A 24,064-nucleotide genomic window follows, 5' to 3' on the forward strand; every position below is an offset into this window, starting at 1 on the left:
TAAACTATTACAAAGCACTTTATAATTTGATATAGCTGTCTCTCAGCTTATGACTCACTGAGACATCTCAGTAGAAAGTGGCTTCTTCAAGTAAGTGTTTGGGACACAGTTTAAGAGAGGACAGTGTATGTGTTTTAAGCAGGTTATAAGTGTAGAGTTTGGAGGTTCATTTCAGTCAGTCACACAAAATGTACAAGCTTTTACTTAGCTCCTGAAACAAGTTTTTTGTTAAGACACAACAGCATAATGCCTTAAAGCCCATGGGACATTCAACTTTCTTTTTATTCAAAGATAATTCCAAGTGCTGTACTATCTCTTGCAGACTTGTGTGTACATAACACATAATGGTGCTAAAAGTTACAGAATTAGACAATTTTTTTTTATTCTTTGGGAAACAGTGCAACTTTATGCCCATTCAATTTACAAATTGGATAATTCTCAAGTACAACTGATTTCTTTATACTGTAAAGGATTTAGAGCTTGATGTACAAACTATGGCTTCTTCATTTTTCAACCAGTTTGCAAATAGTCACTGGAAACATAATTCATTAATAATAAAACCCCCACTTTTTAAAGCTAATTAGTATTCATCAAGTTTCAAATGCAAAATAATTGAAGATCAAATTTTAATCATAAAGTTAGGATCCCCAATAGACTGTGTGTAGTGTTCAACTGGAGACTCTTAAAAATGACGCTACTGTAGCCTGCTTTGGGCTTTGAAACAAACCATTACCATTTCCATTTCAAGTGCTGCATGGGTAACAGTAACCCTGCCCAAATGCATTTTGTAGAACACCAGTTATATCCGAAATACTAAGGGGATGCAATAAAGTCCATAATGTCAGATGGGAGGCTTTTACGAGCTGAATCTGTTCAGTGGTGTCCAACACCGCTCCTACTGCGTTACTTAAAACTGATATAGTGGTTGACATTTCTCTTCTCTTTGCATGCAGTTGTAGTCCTGATGATTACAGTGTCAAAAAAGGCTATCGCTTTTAGTAAGGATTATTAATGGGAATGTTGTTTCCATTAATATCCAAGGCACACATGGTCCATGGCCAGTTGTATTCTGCAACAGATGACGACAACAACAACAATTATAAATACATCATAGTCTCTCCTTATTTAGATTCATTTAATGTGATAGTTTTAAATAAGGAAATTAGTATCTACTCATTGGGTATCTGCATCCATAATGTAAATAAAGACTAGTTATGGTAGAGATGCCTTTTCAAAAACAGTCTTGCCATTTTAAGATTCAGGCTACGGCTATGCTGCACATCTCTTGTGGCAGTGTAGGATATGTGTATCTACACGCCGCAGGGAAAAACGGGCTGTGTCCGCATTGCAGTGTGTAGCTACATGTGTCAGTGAAAGGCTCTGGTGGAGGGAGACAGCAGGGAAAGGCCCTGAAGTGGGAAGCTGCCAGAGCCTTTTCCCCACTTCTGGAGCTTTTCCCTGTGGTGTGGAAGGACTCCAGCAGCAGGGAGGCACTGCTACGATGCTAAAAATAGCAGTGTTGATGGGGAGGTGCTGCTTGCGGAATAGAGAGCCGTGTAGCGTACATACCCACAGGGCTCAGTCGTGCCTTTACTCACCTAAGCAGTGCCTCACTGTCTGTGCTGATGTTTATACCTGAGTGAGGGGGTGTGTAGTGTTTTTTACTCTATATATACTGCTGAAAGGAGTGTGCAGTGTAGCTGTACCTTATGAATACTATTTACAAAATAGACTGAGCAGAGAAGTAAAAAATATGCAGCTAACAGGTAGTCAAACATTTACAAATTATCAGTTTCTGCTTTTTAAACAAGGACTGGAAGGGACCTCAAGAGATCATCTAGTCCAGTCCCATGCGCTCAAGGGGGTTCTCAGGACAAATTTTTTGGTGGCCTCAGAATGCGGCCACCAACTCTTGCTGGTGGCTGCTCTCTCCCTTTTTCCTAAAATACTTGATTAGCTTTAGGATAACCAAATAAATATGCACAGATGCACGTCCAAATCATTATAATTTATTTATTGCTAGCTAGTAAGTCTGTTGTGAGAAGTGATTATTAATAAACATACAAGTATCACTTTTCACAGCAGACTTAATCAGCCCTGGCAAGCCTGGGGACAAATTGAACCATGGATGGAGGGTCTGGGGAGACGGGGCTTCCGGAGGCAGTGGAGGGCTGGAGCCTGAAGCCCTGCAGCCACAGCCCAAAGCCCTGCAGCTGGAGGATGGGGTCCAGGGACAGAGCCTGAAGCCATGCACAGCCAGAGCCCAGGGCTGGAGCCTGCAGCCCCACAGACAGCTTGCTGCCCCGCCACCCCAGGGCTGAAGCCCAAAGCCTGAACCCCGCCACCCATGGGAAGGTGGGGAACTCACTGGCTGCCTGCTTCTCCAGCGTTGTGCCCCAGGTGACTCCAGATGGGGGCAGGGCCCAACCCCTGCTGCTGGCCCCAGCAACCAGGAGCAACAGGGAGTGGGAGAGGGCTCTACTTTTCCTCCCCCATATCACAGCCCAAGAGGCCACATTTGAGAAACACTGATCTAGACCATCCCTGACAGGTGTTTGTCTAACCTGCTCTTAAAAATATTCAATGACTGAGATTCCACAACATTCCTAAGCAATTTATTCCAGTGCTTAACTTCCCTGACAATTAGGAAGTTTTTCCGAATGTCCAACCTAATCTGCCCTTGCTTCAATTTAAGCCCATTGCTTCTTGTATCCTCAGAGGTTAATGAGAACAATTTACCTCCCTCCTTGCAAAAACCTTTTTTGTACTTGAAAACTGTTATGTCCCCCCTGTCTTCTCTTCTCCAGATTAACCAAACCCAGTTTTTTCAATCTTCCCTCATAGGTCATGTTTTCTAGACTTTTAATCATTTTTGTTGTTCTTCTCTGGACTTTCTCCAATTTGTCCACATCTTTCCTCAAATGTGACACCCAGAACTGGATACAAAACTCCAGTTGAGACCTAATCAGCGCGGTGTATAAGGCAATAAATAAGGCTGCTATTGCAAGCTGAATTACCTGTCAATAGGATATCCTCCTTCACAAACGCTGACCAAGGCATACAGCTGTCTCAGAGCATACTCGTACTGCAATTGAACAAAGAACATTAACCATTTCCATGTCAAATCCCAGCCTCTTTTTATTTAAGATAGCAGTAAAAGAGCTTTGTAGATGCTGTTAACACCAATGATTTCTATCCTTGTTGGAATATTCCAAGATCAGACTAAAGTTACCCCTCTCTCACACTTTTCATTGCACCTTCAGCCATACAATGTCCTTAATTCCATCTTCTTTATTCAGATCTCACAGCAGATTCCCTTCTTATGCAAGACTCATAATTCTAACCAATGTCAATGAAACCACAACTCTAATGTAGACCAATGTGACCTCCCCTTGTGTTGGATGGTGTTTCTAGATTGTAAGCTCCTTAAGGCAGAGAGCATAGCTGCTTTTGTCTCATGTACAGTGCTGAGCACTCACAGTGCTGAGCACTCTCAGTGCTTCATAGATTAGACAAGTGATGACTTAAGACTTCTGCTTTTTCCACTAAATTCTGTTTTACGGTTGCTGCATCCTCTCAACCCACCCATTTGTCTGTTTTCTGCATCTGTCTTGTGTGACACCTAGACTGTGAGTTCTTTGAGACAGGGACCGATTTCTCTGTTACTTGTTTGTACAGTGCCTAGCTCAATGGGGCACTGCACAGTGACTGAGACTTGGATACTACTGTAACAAAAGTAATTATTTGTAGTAAAGCTCTCAAAAACTACGTCTGTGAACTCAACAAGAACCAAATAATATGTAGTAGGCAGTCACAGGTAGTGTACAACATACAGTCAAGGGGATTTCTTTGTAGGATATAATTATATATATTAGGTACTATATTTCAAGGCTGCTGTTAATTGCATTGAGTTGATTAAAAACCAATATTGAATGTCCTGTTACTCTTGAAAGGCAAGGAGAAAACAGTAAAAGGCAGGAAGGAAATCCTTCCTCTATTTTGATCATCTTGTTACTTGTAGATAGTTGCTTGCAGACGGAGTGTCTTTCCTTTTACTTCTGAAAATGTTTCAAGTTTTATTAAAGTGAAAATACAGGAGTGTTCAATAATCCCAATTTTCCTTTTTGGTAAAAACTGACTTTGAAAGAACATCTTGGCAGCTGTGCTTGTCCAACTGAAAAATCTATTGTTTTTTTTGTTAACGTTACACTTACCAAGGGAGAGTGCCAGTTGAAGCAGTGGGCTTTGAAGTAATTCACTGCTGACTGGTAGCAGTCATAGTCACTGATGGTCAGTCTGTCTGACAGAATTTGCTCAGTTCGCTCCTTGGATGCTGTTACGAAGAATATGATCTTTCGCATGGATTCCTGAATAATCTGTTTAGCCTGTACACAAAGCAAAGACAACTTACAATGTGCTTTTCCTGACCCTAACTTGGAGACTATTAACTGAATGCCACTTCCTTCTTTCAAAAAAACAAACAAACCCTTGGGCTTTTAAAAAATACCCTGTTTTCTAAAAGAAATAACATTGAACTTACAGTCCCTTTTGGGCCAGCCCCTTAATAAAACATGAACAAATAAGAAGGGAAATCAGAAAGGTTACAGGTTGTGGGCTTCCAATAGAGCCTCCATTTAACCTATTAGTTCTCCCTGCAAAAAGGAGGAGAAACATACAGTAATCGTGACTAGACTTGCTGTAGCAGCTTTCTGGGAAAATGTATTTGCTCTTCAATAACGATATTAGAGAGATTTCGGAGAAAGTCTGATCTCTGAAAGGCTAAAGTAAGCAGTCATTCTGAAGTATGGTTTTCTTGTGCGAGAATTATGGGGGCGAGAGGATATCCCCTAGTGGTAGAACCACTGGCAGTACAATCTAGTAGGTTAGTTTTTGCATGTTTATAGTCCCGTTTGGTAAGATGCCTTGTCTATAGATCTCGGAAGTTTAAATAATTGTGGAGAAAAATATCAGAATGGCTGTTACTGGTATAAGATGTATTTTTGTCATGAATTGGGGTCAATTTGCAGTAACTCCATGAGTCACACTGGAGTTACTTTTGATCTACATCCATATAATGGAACTGAATCTGGCCTTATGAACAATAGTTAGAATTTTTAGCTTTACCTCTAGATGTGTTTTCATCTCCCCTGCAATCTTCTTAGCCTCATAAATATCATTGGTAGCCAACAGCTTCCGTTTCATGATTTCAAGAGGCACATCAGGACTAGGAGTGAGATCGTAGTGTGCCACTGGGGGCAGTGAAATAGGAGTGGATTTCCTTCCCATGCCCTGAAACTGCACCACTTTCATAGAAGAGATGCTCTGCACATTGGAAAGAAAACAAACACACACAGGTTAAACATCTCTGCTAGACAGAGGTCCTTTGTGTTGCCATGCAGGCCTGTTAATTTTCTAAACTCGCTTGGCTACGGAAGGCATATGAAGGTAAGTATTGTTTTACAAGCAGTAGGTTGCCTTAAAAGTGGCTAATCTTCATTTTCAAAGTTCCCTAAGGCAAAAGGCCATCAGGTTGAACAGCCTGAATTTTACAGATTGAAGACCATGTCAGAAAATCATTTTATTAGTACAATGGGATAAGATGCTTTCAATTGCGTTTATGAATAACTTGCCAGTTTATGGCACCTTCTACCCAAAGAGCTCAAAGCATTTTATTATCATTTATTAAGGCTCACAATACTCTGGCAATATGTCTAGTACACCCCTTTTATGGATGGGTAAAGTGAAGCATTGGGAGGTTAAATCAGCATCATGAAGAGAACCCTTGTTTCCTCACGCTCCGTTCCCTGCGTTAGCCCATAGACCTCATTTCTTTTTGCTATATCCATGTAGGAGAAGAGAGCCAGGTGAGATCTGGTGCAAGAAGGCAAACCTGACCAGGAATTTCCCATTCTATTCTGCATGCCTGGTCACTATGCCCTGCTTTCTCATCAGGCCTCAAGGCAATCGTGACCGCAGCAACAGCAGAGAACAAAGGAGTAGCTAGGAGGCTAGCATGAAACTCTGTGCTCAAGATGCCCATACAGGTTGAGGGGCTGAGGAGCAACAAATGGCTACTGGCCCTTCTGAGGGTGTGAGCAGAGAATTAGGAAGGAGTAAGAGTTCACCGTGTAGAAGGAAGGACAAACTGCTGTGGACATGGGGGGTAAAGAGGGAGAAATGAGAAATTCTTGGTTCCTGTCTTGCACTTTCCAATCTGAAGAGTAAATGCAGAGACTGAATGTCTGCAGTTCTAGATATGAGTGGCTACAGGCCTGAGCTACAAAATTCAGATCTTGCATTCTGCTTCTCTAGCTTTTGAGCAGGTTTTAGTTTTTCAGGTAGATATTCAGAAGCTGAGGATTTGTCCCCTCATCAGGGTACAGCAATTTTGAAGGGATTAAAATATATGGGAAGGACTTGACCTGGAAACCACTTAAATGAATACTCACTTTGTTTCCATATTGCATTACATGGCTGGTGTTGGTGTGTTTCTTTACTATCAGAAATTGCTTATGGAGAGTTTCTTTTTTCAGATCCTCCTGCATGAAGAAATGTATATGTTTATAGACATCAAAATATGGCTGTTGTAAAAATGCAAGGAAAATTTAGAAGAGCCTTAGCTTCCCTCTGAGCAGGAGGTGAATACCAGGGCAATGGCTATTAGCACTTCAAAAGAGATTAAATGAAACGTTAGGAAACTTGGGTGAAATTGAGATTCTATGGCATCTTCTCAAACTGCAGTAAAAAATCCCTAAAGTGTTTCGTTACTACTGTAAATTTGGTTCAAAACAACACTTAATGAATGGCAGTAGCTTTTGTTCATATTTAAGGATCATTAAGGAAACTTGGATACACTGTTCAGTAACTGCACTTTGAGATTCATGTTCAAAAGCTTGCCATGATGTTGGCCCAAATTAGTAACTTCAGGCTAAGTGAACTCAAAATTAGTGGCTAGGCTGTTTCTTATTTTTTCCACTTCAACACCCACCAAAGAGGAATTAAGTTTCTGAACTAAATTTAAAGATGTCCAAATGAACAACTTGCACAAATATTGAATTTGTCAGTAAAGTGTTTAAGTTTACAAGCCATCCAGTTCCACATTACTAAGGATTAAGAATTTAAACAATTTTTAATCTTAAATAAAACCTAAAGGATAAACACTTGTATAAAGAAAAACTGTAATGCTTAAAGCTTTATAATTTGTCTTAAATTTAAAGCACCAAATACTTGATCTAAGTAACTTACCACATCAGAATCTTCCATCCAGTTGACACTGTACCAGTCACCTAGGTAGGTCTGTCTCTTATCATCATAGTAACATGCATAAGAAGACTCCCTAGGATTGGCAGCAGTAGTTGCATAAACTATAAGACAAATGGAAGAGCAGTCTTTATTTAAGTGGTACTTAACTGTCTGCTATACTTGTCTGAATGTCATGGATTTTATTCATTTACTTCAGGGCTTTGAATTGAAAAATCAGCCTGCTAATATTTTGTCCACAGTTGCTGTTGGTGCACTGAAAAAGCTCTTTTTCTTTTACCAACTGTGTGTTCTATTGTGAGCATATAATGAAGAGTGTGTAGGTTGGGGAAAGAGGCTTTTGATCAAAAGCTTCTATTCAAAACACTGCAAATACAAACGCTATCTTAGTTGAAGGATAGATTCTTAACTGATCAGCTGAACTGCCTATTCTGCATGCTAACAATTGGTATTAATTTGATATTTGATTTGGAATAACATTGAATGTCCCTATGCAGTGTTGTTGTAGCCCTGTCAGTCCCAGGTTATTACAGAGACAAGATGGGTGAGGTTTAATCTTTTATTGGACCAACTTCTGTTGGTGAGAGAGACAAGCTTTTGAGCTACAGAAAGCTCTTCTTCAGTGTAAAACTAAAAGATACGACCTCACCCACACCTTGTCTCATTTAATATCCCTGAAATTCCTCTTTTCCAGAAAACACTGCCACTGGAGTAATACTGTACATTATTAACACTCTTCATTGAGCATACTAAGGTAAAAAAAAAAAAAAATCTTTAGAACAGCTCCATCCAACAATGTTCTATTACCAATCAAATATTTTCTAATACAATGGGATACCAGTTCAAAACACTCTGCAAGTCATCCCATTACTGGGACAGGAAGCCTAATCCTAGCTCTGAAAAACTCAGACACCCAAAAGACCTCAGTAGCTAAAGACATAGCATGGCATATTTTGTATGTTTGCAGGAATTTTTGAAGGAGGTTGAATGTAGCATTTGTGATATCAATATAACAATAGTTATTTCTTTGTATATACAAGTCATTTTGTTTCAGGCAGAAAAGAGTTAGAATCTGGTGAAAAGCAGAACACCAAAACTGAAGACTTTATTGCCTTTTTAACAGTTTGCATTTCATAATTCTTTCCATGGTACATTCTTAAAATGCTTAACAAATAATCAATTAAACCTTGCAACTTGTTTTTGAGGGTAGGTGAGTAACACACCATTTTGCAGATGGCTGAAGAGAAAAGAGGTTGTCAAAAACCAAGTCTCAAGTTGGTGGCAGAGCTAATGACAGAACCCAACAGTCCTGACACTCTGCTAAACCTCTGCATGAAGGTGGGTGCAATAATCCCAGGACTGCCCTCCACACTTCTGATCAAGTCAGGATATGCAGCACATTGGCCACGAGAGATTTTGACCATTTCAAGCTAGGAAACGCCAGGCCAAAAAGCTGACTGATCACTTACCATTGATATCATCAGCCAAATGGTTCATCATTGATCCAGATTCACACGCTTCAATGTAAAACACCAGCTGCAGAATAAGTGAGACATGTTAGGAAAAAACTGTGGGCTGGAGAAGAGTTTCATCTCCTTTCAGACGCTAATTAATCTGGTCCTTACTGATAATCCACTAAAACAGCACACTACACATAGTCCTACACATAAAGGCAAATTAGCTCACTTCCTGCTTTGAAAAACTGAAACAAGTGAAAAAAATTGCATTGAAAAGGTTTCTTAATGACTTTTCTATGTACATCTCACATGGATCTTTTTGCTAATTCAAGCAGAATTCAACTAGCTGGTCAGCTTTTTTAAATTGGAAATAGTATACCATTTTGAGTTGGCTGTAGCCTCAGTATTTTTGAGACATCACCACCACTTATACAGACCTAAACACAACTAACTAGTACTCTGACATGATTAATAAAAAGTTTATTTAAGAAGGTAATCTAACAAACAGCTATAGATACCAATTAGTTTTCTTTGCTCTAAGTGACTTCACCTGTGCTGAAATGGGAATAGAAACCACTTAGATAAAAGAATTGGTGGGTTGTTTAATTTAAATGTTAGCTTTTGTAAGTATCCCTTTATCCTCAGCTGACTTGTTATTTTGTAACAATAACCAGCAGTGAATCACAAGATATACACAGGGTTCCTACAGTAATAATACATAGGGTCAAGGGTGAATAAAGCACAAGAAGCAGGAGTGAAGTGATAGTGGGTGTTTTTCAATTCTACTGGTGATCAAAATATATGGGAGTCACAGGACTTTGCTAAATCAGGATATGAAACCTTTCAACATTGATCCAAATAAATCACATGTTACAACTGGAAAGTAAGCAACTGAAGACGGTCCAAAAATGGAATGTATATCCCATTTAGATGGGCATCCATCTAAATTTCAGGCTTTGAATCATCTTCCTCTTCAATAACTATGATTTTATTGTTTAAACAATTGAGGGAAGTGCAGCCAAAGATGTCACAAAGATGCTTCCTCTGCATTAGTTCCTCTATTAATTTCATATCTGATAAACTGTTGTTTACCTTTTGGTATTTTTTGTTATGGTACATGTAATAAATGGTCTTGTTCAAGTCCTTTACATGGAGCTGTAAAATAAGAACACTTGTTTTAATACCACCATAATTCAGCAAAATAAATAAGGGAAGAAACTAATTTCATCAGAATAAATGATTCCTACTTTTTATATATGACTGCTTCTAACTGTTTGGAGATATAAATATTTTCATTGTTAGAGTTCACAAGAGAGTTGCTTGAATATTTAATCCACACTTGTACCCCTTTTGTACTTAAATAAGTGATTTACTGTAGTCTGTGATCATAAAGTCCAAATTTAACATGGAGTTATATTTTTTACCCCCAATGTTTTGCCCCCCGGGAAACAGAGGTTACAATATTTACTACAGTGTGCAAGATGAATAATCATACCCACAAAGGTCTGAATGATGCACTGCAAAGCTAGGCAATAAAAATCACACAACAAATAAATAGTCTGTCTAGACCTCAGCTTTCAAACATTAAGTATTCTATTTTATATCATGTCCCAGACTGAGAGCTGGTGTAAAGTGGGAGATCAGAACATGGCCCCTTATATTCTTTCCAAGAAAAAACAGTGTGTTAAGAAATTTAGATTTAGAAATATTTATTTTTATGGTAACTTTAAAAATGTTCAAAATAAAATGCTTACATCATCATTAGGAAAAGCCAGTAGTCCAGGGGCTCCATGGTCAGTGAAATAAACAAACACATGATCCTTGGGACCACTGCCAAGAGAAATTCAGAAACAACTGACTTTCTAAACATTTCAGCTGAGTCTTTACATAAAAACCTGTTATAGTATTGAGACATGCTGGTATCTGTGAAGATAAATCAGAAGATGTAGTCTCATCTATACCGCCTTTTTAAATTACGTACTACACTTTGGATACTTATGGGAAGAGATGGATGAGTAGAAAAGGAATGCAGTAGAAAGCCAGAATCCTGAACTGAACAAAACACACACCTGTTAGGGATGGTCTTTCTAGATAATACTTAGTCCTGCCGTGAGTGCAGGGGACTGGACTAGAAGACCTCTCAAGGTCCCTTCCAGTCCTACAATTGTATGATTTTATGTCTCTCTTAAGAGGCTCAGAATTTTCACACTAGCAATGTAAATGGATTTAAGTGTCTTATTCTTGTAATATAAACATTTTGGGTCATTTTAGTCCCAGATTAAGCTTTTGTAAAATAGTTCTATAAAACCTGAGAATCAATAGCTATTTCTATGATTATTTTTAATTTTAGGTTAATCTAGTTCAGCTTCATAAATATATGCTGCAAATATCAGAAAACACTGGTACATTTTAAATGTGTTCAAAGAATGCAATGTACTCAAATATGGGATTTTTAGCCTTCTAATCCCTGATGCTCTATTAAAGTGTATTACCTACACCGATGGGAGAATCCTTCCCATCAGCATAAATAGTGTCTATACTGAAGTGCCACAGTGGTGCAGTTACAGCTGGGCTGCTGTAGCGTTTCAAGTGTAGACAAACCATCTGTACAGTAATGCACAATAGGACCAGATGCATTATGGGTTTTCATCTTCCCCTGATGTATCTGGAATATTGTAGGCCAGTACCAGACACAGTTCACACAGGAATTCCATACCTAAAAGATATAGCAATAATAGGAAAAGATTCTAAAGATTCTTCATTGTTGTTAAGACCCTTAATGAGCGTCTTCCTTCACACAATTACAATGTGGCCAAGCTGCTCTGAATTATATGGTTGCATTTATCCAATTTAGGATTCAACTATTTCTCTATTCTGCTAAAATTTGTTTTTTATTTATTTTATTTATTTAATTCAGATTTTTTTGTACTAGTCTGGTTCTGAAATTCTTTGTGTATTGGATACTTAAAGGCCTTGATTTCAGAAGACATTGTGTAGTCTGCCGCAGGGATCAGAAGATTGTTCCATTCATGCAAATGGCAACTATGCATGGATGCAAGTAAGGTTAACTACTGTCCTTTTACTGAGTAGCAATAAATGTTGAGACCCCTGCACATCCACTCCCTTACTTACAACTATGTGGGGGGGAAGAGGGAGGCAGGTTGAAAATGCCCATGTATGAGTACCATGGGCCAAAGTGCAATTTTTAATTTGGCTAATGAAATGTTTAGCTGTGGTCACCTTTTAGACCTCATTCCAGTTTAGCAATTTTGCAGTAGTACAGCAAAATATTCATTAATAAAAGCTCGGAACCCTTCTCAGCGCTTCTAATCTTGTATTTATACACTGAATATTTTAAGCCTGAGTTATGTAGGCAAAGCCTCACGTGACGACAGCTCTGTGGCAATGACCAATTTAAATACAGTCCAGCTCTGTAACTTTTCTCCTTTCTTCCACCTGATTCCAATGCCAGAGTTCCCCTCTCTCTCCACCAACTTGTCTGCAATAGTCAAGTTGCTCTCTATTGTGGATATCTAGATCTCAGTCCACACTATATTTGGTATCCATCAGATACAGACACACTTTTTGATACTAGATTGCTAAAAAAGTAGAATTGTCACATTACTAATTCCAAAGATGTAGAATAGCCATTGACCAGTCTTGCTAATCCTCAGTCTGGACAACAATATAACTAAGATTGCATTTAAATCCCATTACTCAACATCAGCACATGAGTGTCCACCCATGTGATATGATTTATCATTTCCTGAACACAACTTTTATGTTACCTTTTTAATACTTTTCCTGATCCTATGCCCTTCATTGCTTCAGCATCACCTCTCAGAACAGCAAGGAAATTTTTTGGAGTAACATCCTACAGATCAAGAGAGTTTTAAAATTTAAATATGAAGCGCAGTAACAGTCAACCTTATCTACTCGCCTAGACAGGCTGGTTCTGTCTGACAGAACCAACGAGTGTTTTACAATGCAGAGGAATGCTGTTGGGGTGGGCTTTGGGAGCTGGTTCCTATGATAACCATTATTACTGATCTTCTTATGCAGCATTTTTCTTTTCCTGTAAGGGCTTATCTATACAGGAAAGTTTCCTATAACCGGAAATTATACTATACCAGTATAATTATACCAGTATACCTAAAATGATATAGATACACTAGTATAAACCCCAATGTGGGCAGGTATTTTGGAATAAAAGTGGTTCTTTGGTTTAGCTTAACCTCCTTCTAAAGCGACATAAGCTAAACTGAAAAAAGGCACCTATTCCAAAATAAGCATGTACATAGTTATACCGGTATAACTGGTATCTGTTTAAATTTATACCTTGGAGTATGCCAGTACAACTTTCTGGTGTAGACAAGTCCTTAATCATGATGGTCACTCACTGCAGTTTGTTAGATCATGGCTGCTCTTGGAAATCAGGCAACAGTCATAGTGAAAGAAGCTAGGAAAACGCTCCAGTCATTGCACGTGTAAAATACAATGAAACCTATACTTCTCGTCACCGTTAGTAGGTGATCTCCTCTCATGGGAGACTGCCTGAAAGTATCCCAAATTTATTATATCCAGTACAGTTCTGATCCTCCTCTGTTAAGCAACTGATTTTTCTCAATCCCTTTAAGTAGATTTCACTCTGTCAAAAAGTTCTTGTCATTTAAGCTGATACCAAAGGGCTACTGCTGCTCATTTCCAGTTAAACAAGTACAAAACCTAAGCCACATTTGCTAAACAATATTATTTATCCAGTAGAAGTCTCTGACTACTGGCAGGATTCAGTGAAATAAGTAACTTTTTTTTTTTTAACAAAGTTAGGAATGTCTTTATTTGAAAAGTTAATGATTACTTTCAATGAAGTGTAGAGAAGATAAGCACTCAGGTGACAGTATGAACAGAAATTTAAGTGCTGTTTTTATAGCTCTTTGCAACAGCCTTTATGGTTGCATACGCAGATCTCTGAGACTACCTCCTATTTAAGTACGTCTACATGGCACACCACTGGTGGCAGTGTGTAGGATATGTGTAGCTACATGCCACAGTAAAAAGCACGCTGTGTCACTGTGGTGTGCAGCTACACACAGCAGTGAAAGGCTCTGGCAGTGGGGAGGCAGAAGGGAAAGACTTTGGCAGCTCCCCACTGCCAGAGCCTTTCACTGTGGGAAGGAAAGGCTCTGGCAGGGGAGAGACAGATGGGAGCTTCCAGAGCCCTTACCTGCTGCTTCCCTGCACCAGAGACCTTCTCCAATGCCAGAGCCTTCCCCTGTGGCACAGAAAGACTCTGGCAGCAGGGAGACAGAGGGACACTACACTGCTAAAAATAGCAATGTAGATGGGAGGCACTGCTTGGACATATAGAGCTGTGTAGAGTATATGCCCACAGAGTTCAGGCTTGTCCTCACTCTACTCACCTAAGCCGTGCTTCACCATCTACACTGCTCTTCAGACCTATGCTAGGGGAGCATGCAGCGTACATACTCTATATCCCACAATAAGGAGTATGCAGTGTAGCATACTTTCAGTAGCAACTTGTAAATTACTCAGATATTGGGCTACTGAGCCATAAACTACAGTTAAATTTAATCAGTACATGTTTACATATTGAGTTATTGATGATTTTTTTTTAATTGTAAGATTTCCCCTCCCCTCACTCTGAGTATGGTGCAGAAATAATGGAATAGTCTATTGTTATAGAGTTGGAGTTGGAGTTTCTGCTCCATTTTAATATGCCCTCTGTTTACATCCTAGTTAGGAAAGGTTGGCCAAGCCATCCAACTGGATGAACACCCTCCAGTGCTTTGTATCAACCAGAGGCTTAATACTAAATGTATTAGGGAATATCTAACAGTCTGGGGGGTGAAAAAAGATTTACTTGGGTCACTAGGTAATGTTAAATCTCAAACATACTGGTTGAATAATAGAGATTACTTCAGTCCTACCTCTTGTACATAATCCTTTGGCACTCCCTTGTACACATCTGTGCCATTGGGTCTATTGATGATGATGCCTTTGGTTGGATTTCTGAAATTTAAGTTGGACACATGTATTAAGAATAATTCATATGCCGTATAGCGCCAACAAATTAACTAGAAAAATATTAAAAGGTCATGAAACGTCGACAAGATCAAGCCCAAATATTTGTACATATTTATTTACAAAAGCATCAACTCTTTAAAACTGATTTTTGAATGATCATGTGGAGGTCTTTGTGCCTTTATCAATTACATATGCCCAGCTCAAGCCCCATGAACCCAGTGGCAAGACCAGGTAAATTGTTCTGAGGGTGCAGGACATGGTCCGTGATGGCTATAATCCCTGGATTTATCAGTTTAGGTGCTTCAAGTAGCCCTTGCTTTGGTTCTGCTTTGAAATGGTTTTATTCTCTTTTGACACCTGAACCATTGCCAGTGCTGTGTAATTGCAGACACTGATAGCAAAATATTAACCAGCTAGTGTCACCTAATTCTGTTTATCAATTAAGGCAGTTGACTAAGGTGTGGCTGAAACTGAAACTGGGTGCAGCTGCACATAAATACTGACCTCCTTTATAAAGCACTTCAATATTTACTGGTGAAAAGTGCAATGTAAGAGCTGGTTGTATTATAAAGGCAAATATGGCCAAAGGTACCAAATCAGATGATGCATGGGAATTTCCTTTTTTATGGAAAGTATGCTTTGGGGACTAAACAGGCTGACAAGGGCCCTTAAAGATATCCACACTATATAGGCATGTCTGTACTGTAAAGCACTACATAACAGATGATTTTTACTATGTATAATAAAAAATTAAGATTGTTTACTTGTTTCACAACATGCAAAAGTAAGTTACCACGGAGCTCTGAATTTACACTGCCATAACTGAAATCAGGATCTTACTCTTGAAATTTAGAAATTTGCAAGGTATGCATCCTAAAGTGAACTCATTTCAGTGATGGGTGAAGTGGTCCCTGTACATACTCTGTGAAGTGCTTAGGATTCTTCTTTGTGAGATACTACATACACACAAAGTACTACTGCTAACTATGGAACAGAAAAAAATATACATGGTTTAATATTCTTGCCATGTTCTTCACTTACTCCTCATTTTCTGCAATGTCATCATACATCATGACAATGATCTGTTCATCTGGAATTCCATTTCGGTGTACAATCTGGTAAGCATGGCATACATCAGCCTGAAATAGAGCAGAATGTCCTTGCTAATTCCTTGTTAATCTTTGGGAACAAAAGAGAATCACTTTATAAGATTTTGTCTAAAGAAACTCCGGACCAACATCCTCATCTAAGTAACAGGATTTCACAATTGTCACTCTGAAGCCTAAAATGTCTTAAGTCAGTGTGAAGGGATGAAAACAGTTATAATGATGGCTGAGAGCTCTTTCTGTTCAGAGTATCACCAGATTCTAGCATCACTGGTTCCTGTGAGAACAGGCTGGAATGTTGGAGTGCGAAGATTCTGTGGCAGGTGGAACGTGGCAGCTGATCAGAGAAGCTGGGGGTTGCAAAAAGGTGCGTGTCCCTCCGGCCAGGGTGAGCTCTGTGCACAGACTTTGGGAAACATGTACAAACTGCAATACTTCTCACTACAACATAGTGTATGGGAAACAAGGGCTCCATTTTCAGGTGTTTGTGTGGTTTTGTTTTGTTTTTTTAAACACATGACTTTCTGAATGACGCCCGTGCAACAGCATGGGCTTTCAGTAACTAGTTGTAAATATGAAGGATTGAGAGCCTCCGGAAAGCCTGAACACACAGCTGTCATCAAAGGCTTAATGGCTTTCTACTAGCCTGCCGCTTTGACCATGTCATCCCTCTCGTAGCAGTCCTCCACTCATGACTTCTTCTCCATTGCATTGAACATAAACTGCTTATATTCATTTTCTAGGCCCTTCACAGCCTATCCCCAACCCTACCTATTATCTCTCCTTTGCAATTGAAATGTCAATTCTTACCTATGATAGGCCAATAATACCAGCCTCCATCACCCACTTGCTAAACTTTCAAACAAGCACATTAGTGCTTTCTCCCAGGCTGCCCTCCATGCTTGGGAGAAGCTCCCTGTAAACATCTCCAAAACGAATTCATTATCCACCTTCAAATTCCTCCTTAAAACTTTTCTTTGCTATAATACCTACAAAAATCTTGACAGTGGGTCGGCAGCTGAGACCACTGCCTATCATGCCAATCAACAGAGTCTTGTTTCCTTGCGCCACCCTAATCTATTTGTCTAAATCGGAGGTCCACAAACTCTGGGAGGCACCCCACTGGGGGAGAGGGGGGGCATGGAGGAATGTTGAGGTGGGGGTGGCTACGGCCTGGGCCAGACCCCAAGTGGGGTGGGGAGGGAGTGCCACCCAGCTCTGTTGCTGGCCTGGCCCCCAGCTGTGACCCCAGCCTCAACCCCCTTCACCCTGTCCGCATCCCCCTCTCCAAGCCACGGACCTGCTTCCAGCAGGCTCTGGGGGGGTGGGGTACAGACCGGCGTAATAGGAGACATGACCCTGAAAAGTTTGGGAACCACTGGTCTATATCCATCTGTTATCATAGAATCATAGAATATCAGGGTTGGAAGGGACCCCAGAAGGTCATCTAGTCCAACCCCCTGCTCGAAGCAGGACCAATTCCCAGTTAAATCATCCCAGCCAGGGCTTTGTCAAGCCTGACCTTAAAAACCTCTAAGGAAGGAGATTCTACCACCTCCCTAGGTAACGCATTCCAGTGTTTCACCACCCTCTTAGTGAAAAAGTTTTTCCTAATATCCAATCTAAACCTCCCCCATTGCAACTTGAGACCATTACTCCTCGTTCTGTCATCTGCTACCATTGAGAACAGTCTAGAGCCATCCTCTTTGGAACCCCCTTTCAGGTAGTTGAAAGCAGCTATCAAATCCCCCCTCATTCTTCTCTTCTGCAGACTAAACAATCCCAGCTCCCTCAGCCTCTCTTCATAAGTCATGTGCTCTAGACCCCTAATCATTTTTGTTGCCCTTCGCTGGACTCTCTCCAATTTATCCACATCCTTCTTGTAGTGTGGGGCCCAAAACTGGACACAGTACTCCAGATGAGGCCTCACCAGTGTCGAATAGAGGGGAACGATCATGTCCCTCGATCTGCTCGCTATGCCCCTACTTATACAGCCCAAAATGCCATTGGCCTTCTTGGCCACAAGGTCACACTGCTGACTCATATCCAGCTTCTCGTCCACTGTCACCCCTAGGTCTTTTTCCGCAGAACTGCTGCCTAGCCATTCGGTCCCTAGTCTGTAGCGGTGCATTGGATTCTTCCATCCTAAGTGCAGGACCCTGCACTTATCCTTATTGAACCTCATCAGATTTCTTTTGGCCCAATCCTCCAATCTGTCTAGGTCCTTCTGTATCCTATCCCTCCCCTCCAGCGTATCTACCACTCCTCCCAGTTTAGTATCATCTGCAAATTTGCTGAGGGTGCAATCCACACCATCCTCCAGATCATTTATGAAGATATTGAACAAAACCGGCCCCAGGACCGACCCCTGGGGCACTCCACTTGACACCGGCTGCCAACTAGACATGGAGCCATTGATCACTACCCGTTGAGCCCGACAATCTAGCCAGCTTTCTACCCACCTTATAGTGCATTCATCCAGTCCATACTTCCTTAACTTGCTGACAAGAATACTGTGGGAGACAGTGTCAAAAGCTTTGCTAAAGTCAAGAAACAATACATCCACTGCTTTCCCTTCATCCACAGAACCAGTAATCTCATCATAAAAGGCGATTAGATTAGTCAGGCATGACCTTCCCTTGGTGAATCCATGCTGACTGTTCCTGATCACTTTCCTCTCATGTAAGTGCTTCAGGATTGATTCTTTGAGGACCTGCTCCATGATTTTTCCAGGGACTGAGGTGAGGCTGACTGGCCTGTAGTTCCCAGGATCCTCCTTCTTCCCTTTTTTAAAGATTGGCACTACATTAGCCTTTTTCCAGTCATCCGGGACTTCCCCCGTTCGCCACGAGTTTTCAAAGATAATGGCCAAGGGCTCTGCAATCACAGCCGCCAATTCCTTCAGCACTCTCGGATGCAACTCGTCCGGCCCCATGGACTTGTGCACGTCCAGCTTTTCTAAATAGTCCCTAACCACCTCTATCTCCACAGAGGGCTGGCCATCTCTTCCCCATGTTGTGATGCCCAGCGCAGCAGTCTGGGAGCTGACCTTGTTAGTGAAAACAGAGGCAAAAAAAGCATTGAGTACATTAGCTTTTTCCACATCCTCTGTCACTAGGTTGCCTCCCTCATTCAGTAAGGGGCCCACACTTTCCTTGGCTTTCTTCTTGTTGCCAACATACCTGAAGAAACCCTTTTTGTTACTCTTGACATCTCTTGCTAGCTGCAGCTCCAGGTGCGATTTGGCCCTCCTGATATCTTTCCTACATGCCCGAGCAATATTTTTATACTCTTCCCTGGTCATATGTCCAACCTTCCACTTCTTGTAAGCTTCTTTTTTATGTTTAAGATCCGCTAGGATTTCACCATTAAGCCAAGCTGGTCGCCTGCCATGTTTACTATTCTTTCGACTCATCGGGATGGTTTGTCCCTGTAACCTCAACAGGGATTCCTTGAAATACAGCCAGCTCTCCTGGACTCCCTTCCCCTTCATGTTAGTCCCCCAGGGGATCCTGGCCATCTGTTCCCTGAGGGAGTCGAAGTCTGCTTTCCTGAAGTCCAGGGTCCGTATCCTGCTGCTTACCTTTCTTCCCTGCGTCAGGATCCTGAACTCAACCAACTCATGGTCACTGCCTCCCAGATTCCCATCCACTTTTGCTTCCCCCACTAATTCTACCCGGTTTGTGAGCAGCAGGTCAAGAAAAGCACCCCCCCATTATCCATTGTCTTATACTAGGGTTGTAAGCTTTTTGGGGTGGGAACAATATTTTTATTTGTACGTTGCCTAACACAGGACAAATTTTTTGGTGGCCTCGGAGTGTGGCCACCAACTCTTGCTGATGGCCACTCTCTCACTTTTTCCTAAAATACTTGATTAGCTTTGGGATAATCAAATAAATATGCACATATACACATCCAAATCATTGTAATTTATTTATTGCTACCTAGTAAGTCTGTTGTGAAAAGTGATATTAACAAATATACTGGTATCACTTTTCACAGTAGACTTAATCAGTCCTGGCAAATTAAGCCATGTATGGAGGGTTGGGGGAGACAGTGGGGGGCCAGGGGAGATGGGGCTGGGGAGGCAGTGGGGGCCTGGAGACTGAAGCCCTGTGGCCACTTCCCAAAGCCCCGCGGCCCGGAGGATGGGGTCCAGGGACAGAGCCTGAAGCCATGTGGCTGGAGCCTGGGGCCTGCCACTGTGCAGCCAGAGCCCAGGGCTGGAGCCTGAAGCCCCACAGACAGAGCTTGCTGCTCCGCCATCCCAGGCTGAAGCCCAAAGCCTGAGCCCCACCACCCATGGGAAGGTGGGGAACTCTCTGGCTGCCTGCTCCTCCAGCGTTGTGCCCCAGGTGACTCCAGACGGGGGCAGGGCCCAACCCCTGCTGCTCGCCCCAGCATCCAGGAGCAACAGGGAGTGGGAGAGGGCTCTATTCTGCACTCCCCGCATCGCAGCCCAGAAGGCTGTGACCACAAGAAAAGCCCCTGGTGGCGGCATGTGGCCACGGTGGCCGCATTTGAGTAACGCTGGCCTAGCACAACACGGTCCTTCTGGTCCATTACCAGGACTCATGCCTGCTATGGTAATACAAATAATTTTTTTCCAATCAGGGCTTGGAGCAATTAGATTATAGCACAGAAATGGTTACTGACAGTATTAGTACCCATCTCTGTACAATTAAAATCCAATTTGCTCCCAGTCCTGATTTGGGGGGGGGGAAAAGCCATTCATTACATGAATGTTTTTGTAGAGTTTTCTTATGCATAATAGACGTCACTGAAAGGTTACTGGGAACATAATGCCTTCTGCAAAGAAATCTAAACTAAAATCCCACGCACTGAAGGCCTGATCCAAAGTCCAGTGGAGAAGACGACTCCCCTTGACTGCAATGAGCTCTGGATTAGGCCTTAGACGACTTAGTGCTTGGCCTAAACAGTTATGATTTATGCGGTCTGACATTTGAAAAATTAACTTGGTCAGTTTTGAGCTAGGACAAATTCTCCCGCGCCTAATTACATTCCTTGTGGAATAACCCTAAGTATCTTAAGGGTATGTAAACACAAGTTGTGTGAAAAGCTAAACTACAGAATTTCTAATCAAACTCTTGCCCTTATTATAAACAGGATATGAATGTGCAGATTTTCTTTAAAGAGAGAACACTACTGCTATAGTTAAATCTCTTTTTTATAACAGAAATTACAATGTACATTAAAGTGATCTTATATAAAAAATACATGTCTCCACGAGGAAAGCGCTAATATTTTGTTTTAGAAACTTCCCTCACGAACGAATTATTTTAGTTCTACAATCCGTTGATGATTTAATGGTCTACGGACAAAATAATTCTCCTCTACCCCTAGATAACTAAGAAATTTTCCAGAAATGCATTTTTCAACATTTCAGTGGAACTTCAAATAGCATTACACCAAGAGAGGTTTTCTTTCAGGTTATGCTGTGTGTGGTGGTGAGGTTTGCTTTTTTCTTTGTTTTTAATTCTAACCCCTTCCTATGATCTACTCCATGGGTGAGCAAACTTTTTGGCCCGAGGGCCACATCTGGGAATAGAAATTGTATGGCAGGCCATGAATGCTCACAAAATTGTGGTTGGGGTGCGGAGGGGGGGGGTGATGGCTCTGGTTGCAGGTGCAGTCTCCGGGGTGGGGCCAGAACTGAAGAGTTCAGGGTGCGGGAGGGGGCTCCAGGCTGGGGCAGGAAGGTGGAGTGCAGGGGGGAGAGGAGTGAGGATTCCAGCTGGGGGTGTGGGCTCTGGGGTGGGGCTATGGATGAGGAGTTTGGGGTGTAGGAGGGTGCTCCAGGCTGGAACCGAGGGGTTTGGAAGGCGGGAGGGGGATCATGACTGGGGCAGGGGGTACGAGCTCTGGAGTGGGGCTGGGGATGAAGGTTTTGGGGTGCAGGAGGGTGCTCCGGGCTGGGACCAAGTGGTTTGGAGGGCGGGAGGGGGCTCAGGGCTGGGGCACAGGGTTGGGGTGTGTGGGGGTGAGGCCTCTGGCTTGGGGCGCAGACTCTGGGGTAGGGCTGGGGATGAGAGGTTTGGGGTGCAGGAGGGTGCTCCGGGCTGGAGCCGAGGGGTTTGGAGGGCGGGAGGGGGATCAGGGCTGGGGCAGGGTGTTGGTGCATGGGGAGAGGCTCAGGGGGGCAGACTCCGGGCAGCGCTTACCTCAAGGGGCTCCCGGAAGCAGCTCCCAGAAGTCCCTTCTCCAGCTCTTATGCGAGGCGCAGCCAGGCAGCCTTGCATGTTGCCCAGTCTGCAGGCACTGCCCCTGTAGCTCCCATTGGCTGTGGTTTGCGGCCAATGGGAGCTACGGGGGTGGCACTTGGGGCGGGGGCAGCATGCAGAGTGGAGCTCTCTGGCTGCCCCTACACACAGGAGCCAGAGGGGGGCCATGCCGCTGCTTCCGGGAGCCGCATGGATCGGCCCCCGACCCTACTCCCCAACTGGAGCGTCGGAGTGGGGCAATCCCCAGACCCTAGCAGGAGCTTGAGGGCTGGATTAAAATGGCTGGCGGGCTGGTTCCAGCCCACGGGCCATAGTTTGCCCACCCCTGATCTAGTCAACATTAGAAAAGTTGCACAGGTTTAATTAAATCAACCCAATTAAACCAGAGAGAACTCCTGATGTAGACACTGAAACGTGATTAAACCTCACTTACATTGGCTTAGTTTAAATCAGTAATTTATTAGCATATGCTAAGCAAAGGTTAAACTGGTTTAGGAGTGTCCACATTAGGGGTTTGACCTGGTTTAATTAGATCAAATTTAGTTAAATTAGTGAAATGTTAATAATATAGGAAAAGCCCTGTCTTCAGAGTCTGACATAGAGATGGGGTGGTAATTGAGCAAGATTCCAGGAAAAGGTGAGGTACGTTCCATGTTTTAAAAAAAAAAAAAAAAAAAAAAAAAATCTGCTGTAGCACAATCTCGTCACATGATTTACTTTGGAAATCTACCCATCCTTACTAAAGGAGTTATATTTCCTATTACATCAGACGAGATTTTCTTCCATCCAGCTCTGTAAACTTAAATATTTATATTTCAACATTGACATTTGCATGGCACTTCACCAGTCCCTACCCCAAACTGCTTACGTTAAACACAGATCTTGACAATAGACAAGAATAGGAGAGAGCAGTGTAAAAACGTAAGATATGAAGCAGACGTTTGTGAGGTTTGCTAGGGAAAAAGAGAACTGGAAAGCACTAATCTGTACAGTCACTCTTCTAACCTTGAAATTCTTCCCAAAGATCTACTTCTTCTGTGGTGCCTACAGTAAATGGCTATGGGCTTAGCTACACAGGGAAACCTAACAGCATAACCATACCAGTATAACTAAATTACACAATACTGACATAAACTAAACTAGAGAAAGGCACTCTTATTTTGGAATAAGTGTGTCTGCACTAGGAGTTATACCAGTATAACTATAGTGGTATAATTATAGTACATTTCCCTGTAAAAACAAGCTCCAAATAGATGGACAATAAAAACTTCTGATGTACAAATATTAACCAACTCAGAACCATTCAGCTGTGTACATAACTAGCCTTTGTAAACAGGTTTGTATGAGTTTCCTTTGTCTTCTCCTTTTCCCTATTGTGTGTTACACTCATTTATTACATCTTGACTTAATTAGATGGTAGAACTTTTTGGGGTGAGGAAACATCTCTTTACCCTGGGATTGCAAAGCATTAGGCACAAATAGCACCTCAGCAGGCCTCCAGGTGCCCCCCGTACTACTGCTACTAACTGTAATAGATATCAGTTGAAGAAGAGAGAGGATATATTGGGAGACATTTAAAAGGCAAAAAGTGAGGATTTGCATATTCTGTCTTAAGCCTTGTCTACATTAGGCTTTACCTGTATAGTTAAACCATCAAAACCTTATCATGTGGATACAGTTATATCAGAGAAACTGTGTTTATAATGGTATAGTTTATGCCAGGTTGGGGAACTGGCATAAGCTATGCCAGTATAAACACAGGTATACCTGTATAATTGTATTTAGGCTACAGCTGTTACTGGTATAGCTATATCGGTTAAAAACAAAAAAAAACAACACCACCACTCCTAACTGACATAGCTATGCTGGTAAAAGGTTCTGTAGGTTAGGCTTTACATCATTTTAATCTAGACAGGGCAACCAGCCTCAGCTAAATTACTTGCCACTTGTTGCT

The 24,064-nt window shown here is 41.8% G+C and overlaps 1 protein-coding gene across 1 annotated transcript in view; it reads right to left on the reverse strand.

The window, feature by feature from the left end:
• Positions 1–264: 264 nt before the first annotated feature.
• LGMN (legumain) overlaps positions 265–24,064 on the reverse strand; it is a 45,446-nt gene continuing 21,646 nt past the window's right edge. Inside the window, exons 3-14 of the mRNA XM_074956142.1 lie at positions 15,804–15,901; positions 14,666–14,747; positions 12,506–12,591; positions 10,472–10,547; positions 9,810–9,872; positions 8,730–8,796; positions 7,246–7,364; positions 6,450–6,539; positions 5,125–5,322; positions 4,215–4,385; positions 3,018–3,085; positions 265–1,069 (exon numbers count right to left, since the gene is read on the reverse strand). Of these exons, the coding sequence (XP_074812243.1) occupies positions 1,030–1,069; positions 3,018–3,085; positions 4,215–4,385; positions 5,125–5,322; positions 6,450–6,539; positions 7,246–7,364; positions 8,730–8,796; positions 9,810–9,872; positions 10,472–10,547; positions 12,506–12,591; positions 14,666–14,747; positions 15,804–15,901 (1,158 nt within the window). The 3' untranslated portion in view covers positions 265–1,029. The remainder of the gene's footprint in view (positions 1,070–3,017; positions 3,086–4,214; positions 4,386–5,124; positions 5,323–6,449; positions 6,540–7,245; positions 7,365–8,729; positions 8,797–9,809; positions 9,873–10,471; positions 10,548–12,505; positions 12,592–14,665; positions 14,748–15,803; positions 15,902–24,064) is intronic.

This window comes from Natator depressus, chromosome 6 (assembly GCF_965152275.1).
Source record: "Natator depressus isolate rNatDep1 chromosome 6, rNatDep2.hap1, whole genome shotgun sequence".
Lineage (NCBI taxonomy): Eukaryota > Metazoa > Chordata > Testudines > Cheloniidae > Natator > Natator depressus.